Here is a 17627-nt window from a genome sequence, read left to right as displayed (position 1 = left end):
TCATGAGCGCACAAATAATGACAACCAGACAGTAAAGCAACCGGTAACATTTCCTATCTTTTCTGTTCAACAGTCTCTTTCCCCACGGATTTGCTAATATGACATTATTGTATTGCTCATCGTGACAACTGTTTTACAGTCTTACGGACATCATCATTTCGATTATATTTATTAGCCACAGCACTATTAATCACTTTGACTTATTAATAAATAACAATTATTAAATAACCATAAAACGGGAATAATACACATAGCAGAATAATTCCACATAGCAGAAACTGTAATCCTACATAATCTGAAAAAATGTTATTATATATATATATATACACACACACATAATGTTTACAATATGTAGAACTACCAATGCCACATTTTTACGAAGATATCTAAGGTGACCCAAACAGAATTCTTTTTTAAAAAGTTTATTTATTTATTTTGAGAGTGAACGAACAGGGGAGGGGCCAGAGAAAGGAAGAGAGAATCCAAAGCAGCACAGAGCCCAATGCGGGGCTCCATCCCAAGAACCGTAAGATCATGACCTGAGCCAAAATCAAGAGTCAGATGCTCAACTGACCAAGCCACCCAAGTGCCGCCCCCCCAAACAGAATTCAAAAGTTATTCCCCCAAACCTACTACTTCTGCAGCCTTTCTTCAACTTCATCCTTTAGTTAAGCTTAACGCATCACCCCTTCACTCCTATCCTCTCTCTTTCTACCCCCCTGCACCTCCACTCAATCAGCACACCTTGAGGGTAGAGCCCTCACAATATTTTCAGGATCTTACCACTTCTCTTTTTAAGACAGCTTTATTGAGTATAATTAACATCCCAACATTATTCATCCATTTAAAGCATCTGACGCAATCAATTGTTTTTAGTGTATTCGCAGAGTTGTGAAACAATCACCATAACCAATTTTAAAATATTTTCATCACCCCAAAAAGAAATCCCCCCAGTATCTGCATGGCTCACTACCTCCCTGCCTTCAAATCTCTGCTCAAGCATCACCCTCTAAGTGAGGACTTCCTTTAGAAGCTACTTAAAATAATATTCACCTTCTATTCTCCCTATCTTTCCTTGCTGATTTTATTTTTATCTAAAGCACTTATGACCCCTGAAAAACTATACAGTTTATTTATTCTCTTGTTTTTTTAAGTATCTAAACCAGAACAGCACTTAGTACATAGTCCCCATTCAAAAAAACATTTACAAAAAGAATGAGTAAAAGGAAAATAGAATGGAGAATGGCAGTGTTATCCACATTTTAGATTTCTATATCCTTTACTGCAGTTTAAAAATATTAGGTTTGAGATGTTTACAAATCGTTGTGTACCCTCATACAGGTATTGCAACCTTTTCAGGCTTCTGTTGTCAAACCAGTAGAGGTCACATAAAGAAAAAATATCTTAAGTGCTAATATATGGATTTGGAAATTGGGAGTATCTCTAAACAAATGAACTGGGTGGCTCAGTTGGTTGAGTATCTGAGTCTTGATTTCGGCTGCGGTCATGATCTCATGTTCGTGAGATGAGCCCCATGTCAGGTGCTATGCTGACAGTGTGAAACCTCCTCGGGATTCTCTCTCTCCCTCCCTCTCTGCCCCTCCCTGCTTGTGTGCGCTCTCTCTCTATCTCGAAATAAACATTTAAGAAATTAAAAAAAAAAAAGAAATGAACATATATTTTTCTTTGCATTCATATTCACAATCAGGCTTCTTGTACCACCATTCCCATTCATTCATTACACTTTAAAACTTTCAGCTTCGCAAATTCCTTTCATTTCTCTCTTCCTTTGTATCTTTCCTCCTATGGCCTAATTTGCTCGGATTATTTCAGTGGCTTCCAAAATGTCCCCCCTGACATCAGTTAGTCATCATGTTAATCAGTCTTCACACTGCCAGGAACATGGGTTAAAGCATGCCTCTCATCCTTTGAAAACCATCCCATGACGCTCAATGCCTACACACAGAAAACGAAATACTTTACCGTGCTATGCAAGCCTTTTCAGGATCTGGACTCAAAAACATTTTCAGATCCACTTTTCCCTAGATTTCTCACTTACCTTCATGTCTTGCCACGCAGCTCTTCTGAATTCTCAGGATTCACTGACCATATCATTCAAGTCAGACACTCACTAGTACTGCTCACTAACTGAGTTTGCACACGGTGCTTTGCTGCAAGGTTGCCGTGTGGATTACTGTCAAATGCATGCACCACGAGGCCTGACACCAGGCACTTAGCAAGTGCCCATAAAGCATTGCTTTTAGGACCCAGTGACTGTGTTCTTGATGACTTCTTAGCCTTCAGGCATGCCTTTACCACAATTCAGCACCTAACGGAATCCAGCCTATCCTTCCCAGTATTCGTCTTCACTGTCAACCTCTTCACGAACGTTTTTTTTTTTTTTTTCAGGGAACAGAAGAGCTCCATGGAGCCCTGTCCTCTTCCACAGGAGAGCATCCCTTCATGTATTTAGCACACGTTTCATTGTCTTAACTTAGTTTGTTGTCAACGTGTCTGTCATTCCAATTTGGTATTTGTTGTGCCTAACTCAGTGTATCGTACACATTGAATACCCAGTCATTACTTACGATGCTTACTTACTAAGCTTTCTCTGGCTATGACCCCCCTTCATTCTTCAGATTTAGTATAGATGCTTTTAATATAGGAAAGCAATAAAATATACCTTGTTTGTATTTTCCATCAATGTGTGCAACCTCAGTCAAGTCACTGATCATCACGGGGTGCAAATGGACCATTTCTCAGACGGATACATCTTAGGTATCCATAGGCAGCGGACTGCAGGGACTTTGCAATTTTAAGATGTAGCTATGATTCTCCAGCATGGCCCCTCCCACCTTCATGTGGTTTGAAGACTAACATAGATGGAAACCAAATTTTTATATTAAGAAAGGCTTCTCCTTTTTCCTTAAATATACTTTCACTTGGAAATTTTGGAGCTGTTTGCTTCCCCTTCAGATGACAAAAATAAAATAGTGTTTATTTGTAAATCTGAGGCATGGTAAACAAGCAAGTGACAATGGAGAGGTAGCTGTCGAGCTTATGATCTTCACATGGTTTCCTGCCCCCACGGGACACTTTCCCAGCCACACAGGCCTCCTTGCTGGTCCTCAAAACTGCTGGTTTCTAAGAATCTTTGCAGTTTTGCCTTAAACATTCTTACCTCCGTATCTTCATGAAGATCACCCCCCCACACACACCACTTACCACTCAAATGCTATTAATTCAGAAGGTTCTTTGTTGGCCACATACTGAAAGAAGTGTTCATCTCCCACTTGCCATCCCCCTGTACTGCTTTTCTTCTTCAAGGTACCTAATCAGTGCTTTAAGTTTTATTGTATTTATTACTGAATGAATGAGGGAGTCCTGAAAATTCGGTCAGGGATAAAAAGCCTTGGAGCAGAGGCAGCCTCATTCATTAGGCTGTGAGGGGGGCAACGATGCTCTATTTTCAGCTTTAACACGACTTTGCAGAATTTGGCTGGCCAACACAGAGCTATTGTTGGCTTTGATTTGGTGTCTTTAAGAAAGAGTGATATTGCTTTTCATCTTTGTCATGGCTCCCTGCTTTTGGCATCGAGCTGTTTAGTTATTCTTTAGTGATTCTACCAGGAGTGCATTAGAAATAGCAAGGAGAGAAATCAAAAGGGCCCATGTAGCTACTCTGGGAGGAAAAATTGAGACAAAAATTTGGCAAAACTTAGGTTATGAATCATACAACACGGAAATGGACTATTTCTCAAGGTATTCCTATTTACCCTTGTAGATGAGTAATTGTGAATTGACCACATACGGCTCACATATAAACATATTATATTTCAAAGCAAATTTTTTTTAAGAGAAGTATGAGTTACTTTGTTTTATCTAAGAATAGATAATAGAATTTATATATAAAGAAAAGTGTAGTTAATTCTCTTTAGGAAAATACTTGTTTTCTAAACGCCAGATCAATAATAACATGATTCAGGATCTATTTAAAAAATACTACATGTGAATTGTAACATTAAATAGCTATTTTTTTCTCTCTCCATGATTCATTAGAATAATATATGTTCACATGAACAAGCTCTATGGTAAATGTTCATTTCCTAGAAATCTAGTGAAGTGTACCTGATAAATTCATCTTTTACCACAGAGCCAGAATGAAAAGTAAAATGAATTATAACAGCTTCCCTATATCACTACAAGTTCAACCTATTGTGTTTTAAAGTCCAGCAGTGAACAGGATGACAAAACAGGAATCAGTCCATTTGGTGGCTTTCTCTACAGAAATAATTTGGTATATTTCAGTTTGACTAAGATAGTCAGGAATGAACAATTCCATTTAAAAGAAAAAAAACCTAAGGAAAAGCAAATATTTTCCAGTAAAATAAGTTACGAGATTAAAGTATCAGAATGCTTATTAAGTGACACATAAGCACATTCAAAACAGAAATACGGGTACGATGATCCCACCTGAGAACTGAGAACACTCGGGCCATTTTGCCTATTGCTCGGATCTTGTTCCTTATCACCTCCTTCCGGGCTGCAGCTGTTGCGCCTATATTTTAAAACAGAATTAAGTAGTCAGTGACCTTTAACTGTAATTATCTTACAAATTTAAAGCTACAACCGACTATATAGTAAGCCAAGCCATCTCTGCATACCGCGCCCCCCCAAAAAAAAACCACATGGATTTATCTGTGAATTAATTTTATTTTACTTTATTCAAGTTTATTTATTTACTTTTGAGAGAGAGAGAGAGAGAGAGAGAGAGAGAGAGAGAGACAGGCAGAGACAGGGAGAGAGAGACAGAATCCCAAGCAAACTCCACAGTGCCAGCACAGAGACTAATGCGGGGCTTGAACTCACAGATGGTGAGATCATGACCTGAGCCGAAATTAAAAGTCAGACACTTAATCAACTGAGCCACCCAGGTGCCCCCTGCGAACTGATTTTAAAAACCTATGCATCTGGCCATTAATACTTGGATGTGGCTCTTGAGAGGTCCCCAAAATGCCAAGAGCAACTTTTGAGATTTCCAAGGGGGCGGGGGTGGGTAAAGAGCTGAAAAATCATGGTGCTGACAGGGTAGGTTCCTACCTTCCTCTTCTAATGGAATTCCCTTCTCTTCTGTTTATACAGAGACCGTGTGTATTGGCAGGAAGAATCAAGTGAGTACCAGGATTTTCTACTCATTTCCGGACCTCTCCATGCTAGGAAGACTACTTTAGGAAACTGTCCTTTGGAAAGTTCTCTCTTGAAGTGACTAGGGAGTGTCAACTCCCTAAGTTCCCTGAAGCATCATGTTTGTTATTTAACCACCATAAAACATTTGTTTACGCATTTGATACTTTTTCATCTTCTGTTGGTTCCCAAATTCTAGAGGGAAAAATGGAAAACTGCCAATTTGGATTTAGTGAGAGATGGTGGCACATGGCTTGTATTTTAATACTTATGTAAAAAAGTTACACATAGGTTTGTCTGAGTAACTTTTACCACTTACTCCATTTTCCAAATGAAAAAAAAAAATCAATCTACGTAGGTTATTATTACTACAAACATTATTATTATGTTTTGAAAATAAGCCTGTATGGGCTTAGTGAATCCATTTTTTTTTTTATTAAATTCCACAAGCATGTTTGGAGAAGTGTAAATCACAGGAAAACATCTTGCTTAAGATTTTTATAATCCAAAGTAAAGGGGCTGAGATACCATTGTGTCCATTATATGGGTCTTCGTAGAAAATGTTAACACAAGAAGATTGTTTCTCTAGTTCTACTACCATGAACAGAAATACAACAAAATATTCTTCTCAGATAATATCGGGAAGGTTCCTAATCCAAATGAACAGTTTAACTTGCTTAGAGACTGCAGTCCATGGGTGATCATTGGTGTAAGTTTTCATCTTTTAATCTGAGATACGGACAAGCTTTCTGACCTTTCTGGAAGGAGAGATTTCTGCTTTTTCTCTTAGAGGGTTTTTAAGAATGTGATCTGGAATCTTTTGCATAGTTTGATCAGAGTCAAACAATTAATCACCACCCTAATATTTCTATACGAAAGAAAACTCACATCAAAACTCATACCATGTTGAACTGCCTGGGGGAAAAACCTCTGCTTTTCTTTCCCCCCAAGGAAAATGAACACATAACGGGCCACTGTCTTCTCCTGAGTAAGAGAAGAAGTGATATTAACGCACACCCATCTCACTACCCATGGGTGTTCCCCACAAGGTATGTACCCAGCGAGCTGGTTTCTTCACTTTGTCTTCCTGACCTGAAAGCCTTCAAACAGCCCATATACCAGGCCAATTCTTTCTCTCTTGTGCCAATCACATCATGGTAGGTATCTCCCAACATACTGATTGGCAGAACTTACTATAGCCAGTGATTCCGCCTGTAGATGAATAAAGAAAACCACTCTCCAATCCAGTCTTTCCAATGATGAAGTGAAACCATGGATTCTCATTCACTAAGTTCCTTGAATTATACTCTGTTTTCCAGAACATTTGAGGAGAAGATAGGAATGCACTGGATCTCTGCCTCAAACTTTATCCTGGGTTTCTAACAATTTTTATTACCTATGATTTGTAATTAAGATTCTTTATACAACAAATCCTGCTCTGGAGACCATCTAAAAGTCTAGGTTTTTGTGCCTGCATTGTAGGTAATTTATGCTCAAGAGGCTACTAAAGAACACGTGTTAAGAAAAAAAGTGGGATGGCAATTAGTCTCCTTAAGGCTTTTTTCTTATATGTATTTTTTTCAGTTACATTCTTCTCTGAGTCTAACACTGCTATTCCTACTCTATATTGACTATTTCCAGTCTGTTTGACCCAGTGCTCTCAGAGGTCATGATGAGCTAAGTGAGGGAAAAGATTCTGACCCTCTCCAACACACAGTATGGCCAGATCACAAAATCCATCAAACAGACACAAAGAATGTAAAACGTGGGTGAGCTCCAAAAGTGGCAACTATATTTAGAAGCACAGTAAGAAAAGAAGCAAGAAGGACTGGTTAGAAACAAAATTGTACATATTTAAGAGAAATGAGAAAGGAAAAACATAAAATAAAACAAGTGAAAACTATAGAAGAAGGATAATTTCCCAGAAAATTTTCAATAAAGGGCTTGCAAAAACCATAAGCAGGGCCCTAAGTTGGAAAGGGAGGGAAATAAATTATATAGAGCTATCCTCTTCAGCTCAGTGTTAGTGGATTCTCAGAAAAATGCTCAAATAAATTCTGAATTTTAAATGTAAAATGAGCATTCTGATTGAGCCATTTTATCATTCCTTATTTTTTTCAGATCCAGTGATTTACTGAAGAGCATGTAACCAGCATTCTACTTTGTGCAATCACAGTCGTGCTCCTAATAAATGGTGATGCACAGCGCATTACGGCAGTTTTCTTTTCCTTTTATTTATATTCAAGTTACTTAACATACAGTGCAGTCTTGGCTTCAGGAGTAGAACCCCACGATTCATCTGTTACATATGACAGCCAGTGCTCATCCCGAAAAGTGCCCTCCTTAATGCCTATCACCCATTTAATCCATCCCCCCAACCCAACCACTTTTCTTAATGAAGAAATGCTATCTTTTTAAAATTTCTCAATAACACAGATAAGTAAAAAGCTTTACTACTCCTTTTATAAAATTGGAACATACTTACTCAAAAAATCAAAATTAGCCTAATCATAAACAGCATAAAGAGACATACGAAATGAATATGTCTTGAAGTTTTATCCTGGGGATTGTTTTCAATATTTTCCAAATATTGAGAATCAAAATTAAACTAATGCCAAACTTTGGTAACCTCACAAAAATGTAAAATACTCAAATAGGGACACTTGGGTGGCTCAGTTGGTTGAGCATCCACCTCTTGATTTTGGCTCAGGTCATGATCTCACAGTGGTGAGCCTTCTTGGGATTTTCTCTTCCCCTTTTGCTCTCTGCCCCTCCCCCTGCTTGTGTGTGCACTCTCTAAATAAATAAATAAATAAATAAATATTAAAAAAAATAAAAAATAAAATACTCAAATAAAATAGCTGAGTTAATACGTAATTGAACTTAAAGGGACTGAAAAATAGTGGGGTAGATTTAAGTTCAGATACAAAGATCCTTGTATACTTAGCATTATTCCTGATTTCTGGCATTTTCCAAATGCAGAGCCCCAAATTGGGCTCTGTGCTGATAGCATGGAGCCTGCTTGGGATTCTCTCTGCCCTTCCCTCCTACCTGCTAACACACTCTCTGTCAAAATAAATAAATAAATAAATAAATAAGAATAAAAAAAAAGAATATAACATTTTAACTTGAAAGTCTAAAACTGCAAGGAACATTTCATATGTTTTTAAAAAATTAGTCATTTTAAGTAAAATTACATTTTGCGTTTCCATTCTAGTAATTCCCACTTCTTTTTTGAGCACTTCTCTCTCTACAACTTTTAACTTCTAATCTTTCATGCCTGGGGTGTTATGCTACTCTATCCAGAACCTAGGCAATCGTGCATACTCAATTTTCCTCAAAGTGGAAGAGGCTAATGTATAGACCAATGGAATCTTTAAAGACTCGCTTTCAACACGTGTCTTTTCTGACCTTAACTCGGCACCTGGACGACTTCTCATGAAGTTTTAAAGGCGTCCAAGCCAAGCCAAGCGGCTTGCTGAGTAGGTGCTGTATCCCCACAAGGCGGATTTCAGCTTCTAAGGGGACTGGGAAACTGCAGCAGCATTGTTGCGACGAGGGGCCGGGTGCTAGGGTGAAGAGAGATTCTTACCACATGGGACACCCGCCACGCGTCACAGATGCTCCGCATCTGGCCCACAGCTCCCACCCATTGAGCTACTACGGCAAGTTCCTCAGTGTTCACTGAATTAGAGAACGTGGGAAGTGCTGGATAGAATGCAGTTTATTACCAAAAGCATGTATTTACTAGGTGTTCTGGTGAGTCTCTCCCATATAACCTTCCATGCGCCAACCACCAGCAACAGAAATACGGATTAAGCATGATCTCTGCTTTAGGAAATCGCGTGAACAATGACAACAGAGTGTGACAAATAGTGTGCGCGTAGCAGTGGTGTGCCCGAGCTGGCTTGTGTCCACTAGTGAGAGTAGATGGAGGGCATCTCCTCTTAACTCCACGTTGGTAGCCTGAATCAGCGGCAGGGAAGAGGTTTTATACCATGGAAAGCTACAAAAGCCACAAACTAGGGCCATTTCTCCCCTGCAGGAAGGGTAGTCAAACATGTACCAGCACGTCACTGAAAGTAGGTGTTCATTGCCTGGAGGCACGAGAAATAAGGTCACTGAAATCATGACAGTTGAAGGATCTTGAGGGATAAGTAAAAGTGAGAGAACAGGGAGAACTGGGTCTTCTCCATAGAAGGAAGACAATTCTTAAACTTTTGGAGGCCGCAACAAGCCATGTTGTGTTGAGTGGTGGTGAGAGGTCTGGTGTGAATGGAGCCGGGCATGCTGGGGTGAGGCAAGGTGAGAGGAGAAACAGGGGCTCCCCGGACCAACCTGTTAAGGCGAGCACATACTAGCACCCTTGCAGTAGCGATTAACAGAACTTACTTTGTCACTTTCACTTATCTACCAAAAAAAAAGAAAGAAAGAGATGAACTGATGGAGAGGTAGATAGATATGTGACAAGGCAAATACTAGTAAAACCTTGGTTTGTGAGCATAATTCACTTCAGAAACATGCTTGTAATCCAAAGCACTGGTATGTCAAAGCAAATTGCAAGAACCATTGGCTGAGTTGTGATCATGTGATGTTCGGCATTATGTACTGCTCGTTTGGCAAAACACTGCTCGTTTATCAAGTTAAAATTTGTTAGAAATGTTTGCTCATCTTGTGGAACACTCGCAGAACAAGTTACTTGCAATCCAAGGTTTTACTGTACAATCAAATGTTAATTGTGGAAAGTCATGAGTACGTGGATATTGACCATACAATTGTTTCAACATTCTTGTATGTTTAAAACATTTCATAATAAAATGTCAAAAAAAATAATATTTGGAAGAAGCTTGGTTTAGAGAGAAAAGGGAGCAGCTTCGAGAAGCAGATGTCTCCATCCTGCCCTTTGTGTTACATGGGGAATGGGTGAACTTGCCAAAGGAAGCAATAAAGAAAAGTTCTCAATGCAGCTACATGCAACCCATCCCTTCTCCAAACCGCTCTAGGAGAAAATTGGCCTGGTAGGTTTTGTTTTATATGCCCAATCCAACAGAATCTAATTGCTTTCAATATCTTTTTGTAATTGTAAGAAATGAAGATGATGAACGACATAAAATTTTATACTCAAATGTCTCATAAAATAGGAATATTTTCATATTATTAGAATGTGAAAAAGTTCCTTTTCATAAAAAGCAGAAAAAAGTGAGGTATTCACTCTTTAATGTAAACAGTACCAGAAATTCTCCACTTCATTATTAAATGGGCCTCAGTTTTTATTATTTAGGTTTCTTTCTTTAAAGGCCTTTTAACTAATATAAATATATTCCTAGCATATATTTTTAAATAAAATATGTTATATACGAAAGTGCACATATATACTAACATTTTGCACTTTTTCAAAGGAAAGATATTTTAAGAACTACATATTACTAATAGGCTTTAAATCTGTAACTTTTAAATTTAGATTCTAACAAACTAATAGAGGTTTGAAACACCACCTTTCCAAATTTGTTAAAAGCTAACAAAGTTTATCTATTTAGGAAGTTTATTCTATTTGAAAGTAAAATTTTTATCATGTTTCATTATTATTAAGCAGAGTTTCGATGTACCCCCCAGATATTATTTTTCATCAAGTAGAGCAATTATTGAATCTGAAAAAAGGCTATTGATGGAATGAAGCATGAAATGTTGAGATAAAAAAAAAAAGTATCTTGTGTTATATTAAAAACAAAAACTAGTTAGGTTTTCATCCAAAATCAGCACCTTTGAAGTACAAGATATAAAACAAATAAGAGTCGTCAGATGCCTCTAAATACCTTGCATAACTGTTTTGTTTTGTTTTGTTTTGTTCTTTTTACAGATGAAGATGAAACCATAAGTATACAGACTATCTTATTTAGGAGAATACATGTCCCAAATTGGCCCCTATAAAGCTAGGAAGGCAAACCATGTGACATAATCCCTAAACCTTATTCTTTCTTGTCTTTTCTTTCCCTGACCTAGTTTAGCAATAACAAATCTTGAGCTTCTATTTGCCAACAAAGTGATGCTATCTAAAAGTTATTTAGACATCCACCTGCTTTGCCCTTGGCCATGAGTGTGACTAAGGGCTTTACTACATTTTCCTATACTATGCCAGGCATTTCAGTCCTTGGATTTAGGAACAGCACCATAAGCACTGAGTAACTGTTAACTGTTACATTTTTTTACTCTTGCATGTACAAAAGAGTATCCTCCAAAGTATACTATTCCCGCCTCCAAACTTAAATAGTTATAAAGAATATAATATCATCGACACTGCCATTTTCAAGTGAAATGACTACATTACATTTCTTTTTACTGATGGCCTATAAATATCACAGCAATTTCATCCCACCATCATCCATTTAAAGAAAAAATTCCATGAACAAGATACCCACTGATATTTAGAAATCTTACATGTGTCCTTTTTTCCTTTGAAATTGTATTTCCACTTCCCTGATTTTACTCTAGTGAATTGTATATCGATACTTTATAATATTTTTATAACTGCATGGTACTTTGTCAAAAACATGTTTCCAAGTCTAAATTAAATGTATTTTTTGGACATTACCTGACACATTGCCTTAACTGTTCACAAATTCCTTTGTAATCAATATCACAACTATTAGTAGTGCATAATTGAGCTAGATAGCACAAATCTATGATAAATATTTAAAAAGCATAGAAATATAATTTTATTGGATTGCATCCCTTAATGACAAGGATAGGAGGGGGTTACACTGCTTTGATTAAGGATACTTCCTAGATGCTGAGTTTTTCCAGCATCTGTTGGTACACCAGTACTAAACATCTCAAGGGGAGGTTCACAATGATTGTGGCTTGGGAGACCTATGCTTTGCTATTAAATTGGGAGAAGGGCAATTGAGAAAGAAGAGGTGGAAAAGAAGAAGCTGCAATGAGGCCTGCAGCCTCCAGCTCAGGTGAGTTTTAGGAAAGAGGACGTTTGGAAGCTGAGGAATCGAAAATGGATTCCCTTACAACTCCTCTTGCAACATCCTTGGGTAACACCAGTAGTACAAATATTCTAGCATGAAGACTGAGATAACTCAGTTTCTAGAGTTGATAGTTGCTGGAAGATCTCCTGGACTAGCCATAACTTGAAAATCTGCATTGCTCGACCACTCTTTGGACTAGTCCAAAGAGATTGTTAGGTGTTGGCCCTTACAAATGGCTGTACATGTGCTTATGGAGGCTATCCCATTAGGCAGGAAAACACATTCAGGATCCCAAATTTTAAAAATTCCTATAAAACTTCATTTTTTTGAAGGTTATAACCTAAAATGTTTGGAACGCCTTTTTAACTTTGATTTTAATTCTACCATATTATATACCCAGAGGTGGTAAAATTGGGATAAAATGGCTACCCACTTTAAGTCACTCCAAACCACATATTCTGAATTTTCCCCCTATATTTTTTAGTTCAATGAAAATCTCAGCATATTATAGAAACTGCAATCGTGTCATATTTGGCATAAGACTATTCTGTCTTGGATCCCATTTTGAAAGCAACAGATGATCCTTTAAATGATATTTTTTTAAAATAAAAAGTCTCTCCTGTGTAATGGATTTTAAGAAAGGCCAGTACAGCCTAGACTGTTTTTTTTCCCCCACTTCTTTTGTCATAAAACATAAACGAACTATTTGGATAGGAAATCTTAAAAATATACAGACTACTCCCAAATGTCAAATAACTGTCATTATTTGGTTATCCTACATAATTAAAAGTTACTTCTGTTTACAAGCTTTACTTTGATTCTGTGGACTTTTGTTCTCTGAGACATTGTGTTCCATCTGTTCAGTGATTCCTCAGTAGAGCCGCAGAAATTGGCTATCAGGCATAATTCTAACTTGGGTAAAAATTAAAGACCTTAAAATAGACCAGAGAACTTCCGTTGATTTTTTAAGAAATTATCACATATTCAAACTATGCCTGACAAAGAACATTTGAGTTTGTTTATATTTACCAAAGTAGAACCTAAAAAGATGTGGAATCCTAGTTGGATTGGCCTCTCATCATGACAGAAACACATCAATTTTGTAAACTGACAAGTGAAAATAAAAGCAAAATGGGGGCACGGAGGTGCCTCAGTCGGTTGAGCATCTAACTCTTGATTTTGGCTCGGGTCATGGTCTCACCATCATGAGATCAAGCCCCTTGTTGGGCTCTGCACTGGGTGGGGAGTCTGCTTAAGATTCTCTCTCTTTCTGCCCCCCCCCCCCTGAATAATCTTTCTCAGTCTCAAAATAAAAAATAAAAATAAAGAATTTAAAAAAGTAAAAAATAAAAGCAAAATGAAATAAGATAACAAATGTGAAGTTAATAATTCAGACCTACTGTCTTCAGGAGAAACAGTCATAATGTCTGGGTGTTTAATCTATCAAGGATTATTCTGGGTAGATGAGGGCAGAACAGTTCAAAAAGGTATCTATTAAGGACCTAATTATGCATATATGCCAAATGCTGAAAGAATGCATTCAGAACAGAACTTAATTCTGGACTCTTATGCATTTATAAATTTATCAAATGCTAGGACTGTATTTAAATGTTATCTCTGAAATTTATCAAATGCTAGGACTATATTTAAAGGGGGGAAATGGACAGAGTAAAGTATTATGTTTCATTGTCCCATGTGTCAAACACTAGCTAGAAAGGTAACTGGGCACCATCTTATAGCACAATGAAAAAGCACACTGAGATACATAAAGCAACTCCTTGGTCTGACAGTGGAGGACCCTGAGGCATAAGCATGTATTGAGCTTATCTAAAACAAAGCCACTCAAAAGTCTTCTGATGCTATTCAAGATCTAGGTGGGTGTTGTGTCAGTACGTGGAGGGTGTGGTGAGGTTTTGCCCAAGAAGAAGAAATAAAGAAAGGAGCATTAGGTTCTGGCCAATGATCAGTGCACAGGCTTGCAAAGATAACTTAAACGTTTAAGACTTTAACATCACCTAAAGATATTATTCTCTTATCAGAGGAAGGGGATATGCCAATCAAAAAGGTACCAATGGGCCACAGAGGCAGAGTAAGGAAGAGAATCTGAGGCAGGCATCTGAAATGTCTAGGGAAGTAGTGTCCAGGGAGCAAAAGACCTTCCAGTGTTCTGGCCCTAGTGAGGGCTTCAGATCATAAAATAGCTGGCTCATTCACTTCCCTTAGGACCTGAAGAAATTGACATGTGGGAGGTAGAATAGAACAGTGGTGAGGAACCTCTACTCTGGAGTAAAAGACCTGGGGTTTCAGCTTCTCCATTCACTAGCTGTGCTGTCCTGGACAGATGACTAGGTTTTGTCACGTCCATGTTCCTCATCTATAAAGTGAGGAATGTTCAAAGTGCTTTATTTGCATTATTTCACATAATATTAGCAACAATCACATGAGGAAGTATTATTGGTTTCCATTGTCCTCAGGATGATTCTAAGGAACAGAAATGGTTGGCCTAAGGTCAACCACTGAGAGTGCAGACCCAGAGCCAAAATTCATTACCGTAGCGGGTTGTTTGATCCACTTCATAGGAGGGTGGAAGAATTAAATAAGTAATGGGTTCACTCACTCTTAACATTCAACAAACACACATGCCACATACTGTGCTACCTGCTAAAGCACTTAGCACAGATCTTTGGTACATGAGAGGTACTCAAAAATGTTTGCTATAATTATTAAGAAGAAAGAAATGCTTGTGCAGACATGGATATCCCAGTTCTTCTAAAACTCGCACTTCTGTCTGTAAATTAAAATAATGATTGTGTGACATTCCTTAATATCAAGCTTCCTAAGTTGGGGCCATGGTTGTGTTTTGTGCCAACCAGGCTAAAGGCTGTGTCCCTAGTGGCACATTCACTAGGGAAAATGGTGGCAGACAGCTGGCTTCATTTTTGGTAAAAAAAAAAAAAAAAAAGAAAAAGGAAAAAAAAAGGAACATTTCAAAAAGTTGGGCTGACCAAATAGAATCAAGATTTCTATTTCTGTGGAGGGCTGAGAAAAAGTAGGAGAAAAGTTTTATGACTTCTCATAAGTGAAGAGTAAAGAGGAAGGAATAACAGCTTTTTAGAAGGGCAAAAACAAACAACGCTCCGAGAAAAATATTTTTAAAATCTAGATTTTCTGAACACTTATTTAACTTTTTCATCGAGCCCTTAAACTCGCCATCAGAGATCAAACAATTACCATCAAGGGAATGCCTGAAAAACACTGGCCTCCCAACAACTCTGTCTTCAGTGGTTCCATCAACTAATAATTATTCTCACATAAGTATAATCTTCAGGCTGACAACTTGGACCTATAAAATGCCTTAGTACAAAGAGAAACATGAAAGCTCTGGCAAAAACGGAAGAAGAACTATCTTATTTTCTCCCAGTATCAATTTTCAGCAAGCTTACATTACCACTATAGTCCCCTCTGTGAAGAATACCCCTTTCACATACCAATTACTTGAACCTTGTTTGTGAGAAGTGATGCTTTTCTAAAAGATAGACATATGTATACACAAAATCTTTGCCTTCATTGAGGAGAAAGAGCTGTCTACTTCGATGCTTTTCAAGTAAAGAATATATTAAGCTTTATAGAGCACACACTTATTTCCCTTCTTATGATGCAACATGGATTTCTTTCTCAAATACATTCATTTGAAGTGTATGCTTAGATATACAATAGCTAATGTTTAGTATAAGTTGACCATGTCACCAGTGGCTTAAGAAAGGCTCAAATACTACAAAAATTAATGATTTTTAAACCTATGCAAAAATACTGTAGATGAGTAACATACATGTGTCTATGGAAATACAGCATAAAATTCCAGAGCATTATTTTGCTGTGAGCATAATATTCTAGCCAATGGTGGACATTATCCAACCAATTAGTTATAACAAGGATATGGCTGTTTTTTCAATTTACTTTGTTCTGCAAAGTCTGTGCTTCCACGTAATGTGAAAATCTTGCTAGGTAAAAAAGAAACACATTGTGCAAAATGATGGTAGTACAATGGGAAAATAAAGCAGTACTTTCAGTGTCTGTGTTACTGTATCATTTTAATTAGCAACTTAAAGGATTTTAATTATTGCAATCAAATATGATAAGCTAGACTTGGTGATACTGATTATATGATGGCTAACCAGGCACCTTGTATGACAGTCAAGGCCCTAAAACATCAATAGCCATAAATATGATGGGACTTTCTATCCTACTATCTACTAAATCCCTGTGTATTTTTTAGGCATGTTTCAATTTAAATGATATACTGGTTATAACTATTTGTTTCCTTTTTATGGCATAACTATGATTTAAAAAAAAAGCAGTTACCTGTACTATAAATGGAACAGAGTACAAAGGATACATTTACAGTGACAAAGATGATTTATCTTCTAAATTACACACCAAAATATTACATAATTGAAAAAAAAGACAACACTAAACTGGAAGGTAATTAACAAAAGGCTGAGAAAAAATGATAAATCCTTTTACAAAATATTGAATAATTTTTGTTTATATATATCTTCCTTTCACTTTCTTCAATTACATCATTCAAACTCAGATATTATAAAAAGATAAGAGAGCTTAACACTGGTAAACTAATACCCATTTCTGTATATAATTTGCTGATAAACTTGGGTAGATTTCTCACATGGCCATACTTCCTAAAGCTGTAAAACACATGAAGAGTTTTTCTTATCCTTGTCAGAAGCAGAAGACAAGAAAGATGTCCTCTATAGTTCTTTCTTTAGTTGTCAAATATTTTGTCCCTAGTCATGCTCCCTCCCTCAACTCTTTTTTTTACATGTTTATTTATACTTGACAGAGAGAGAGAGAGAGAGAGAGAGAGAGAGAGAGAGAGAGTGGTAGAGGGACAGAGAGAGGGAGACACAGATTCCAAAGCAGGCCCCAGGCCTGAGCTGTCAGAACAGAGCATGACGTGGGGCCAGGACCCACAAACCATGAGATCATGACCTGAGCTGAAGTCGGACATTTAACCAACTGAGCCACCCAGGTGCTCCAACCCTTTAATTCTCTGTAAGACAACATATTTTAAGTTGGTTTCTTGCTGAACAAGACTCTCAGCTCAATGAAGGCAGAAACCATGTGTTTGCCTGCCATTGAATACACAGAAAAAGATATCCTGCGAAGAAATATTTTTACAGAGAAATAAAAATATATAAAATAAAATGAAAATATAACACGATATGAAAATTGAGGTCCTCTGGATTTTATTTTTTGGCCTTTTGCCAATGATTTCTATTTTCTTCTTTAGCTATTATAAATACCATGGCTAACATAAACACCTCTTTTCAATAATCTGATATCTGACAACCAAAGTTATGTCCTAATATTTCATTTTTTGGCCAGACACATCACACAGTAATTTTTCTGCATTTGGTGCAAATACTTTTTACAGCTGTTGCCTGAACTGTT

At 37.3% G+C, this 17627-nt stretch overlaps 1 protein-coding gene across 2 annotated transcripts in view; it reads right to left on the bottom strand.

The window, feature by feature from the left end:
- Positions 1-17627, bottom strand: part of PPP3CA (protein phosphatase 3 catalytic subunit alpha) — a 323475-nt gene that overhangs the window by 9800 nt on the left and 296048 nt on the right. For both annotated transcript variants that reach the window (XM_042984126.1, XM_042984125.1), the window contains exon 11: positions 4474-4558. In XM_042984126.1, coding sequence (XP_042840060.1) covers positions 4474-4558 — 85 coding nt within the window. The remainder of the gene's footprint in view (positions 1-4473; positions 4559-17627) is intronic.

The sequence above is a fragment of the Panthera tigris genome, chromosome B1 (genome assembly GCF_018350195.1).
Source record: "Panthera tigris isolate Pti1 chromosome B1, P.tigris_Pti1_mat1.1, whole genome shotgun sequence".
In the NCBI taxonomy this organism is placed as follows: domain Eukaryota; kingdom Metazoa; phylum Chordata; class Mammalia; order Carnivora; family Felidae; genus Panthera; species Panthera tigris.
The sequence above is the reverse complement of the archived record's forward strand: the minus strand, read 5'-3'. Positions and strand labels throughout refer to the sequence as shown.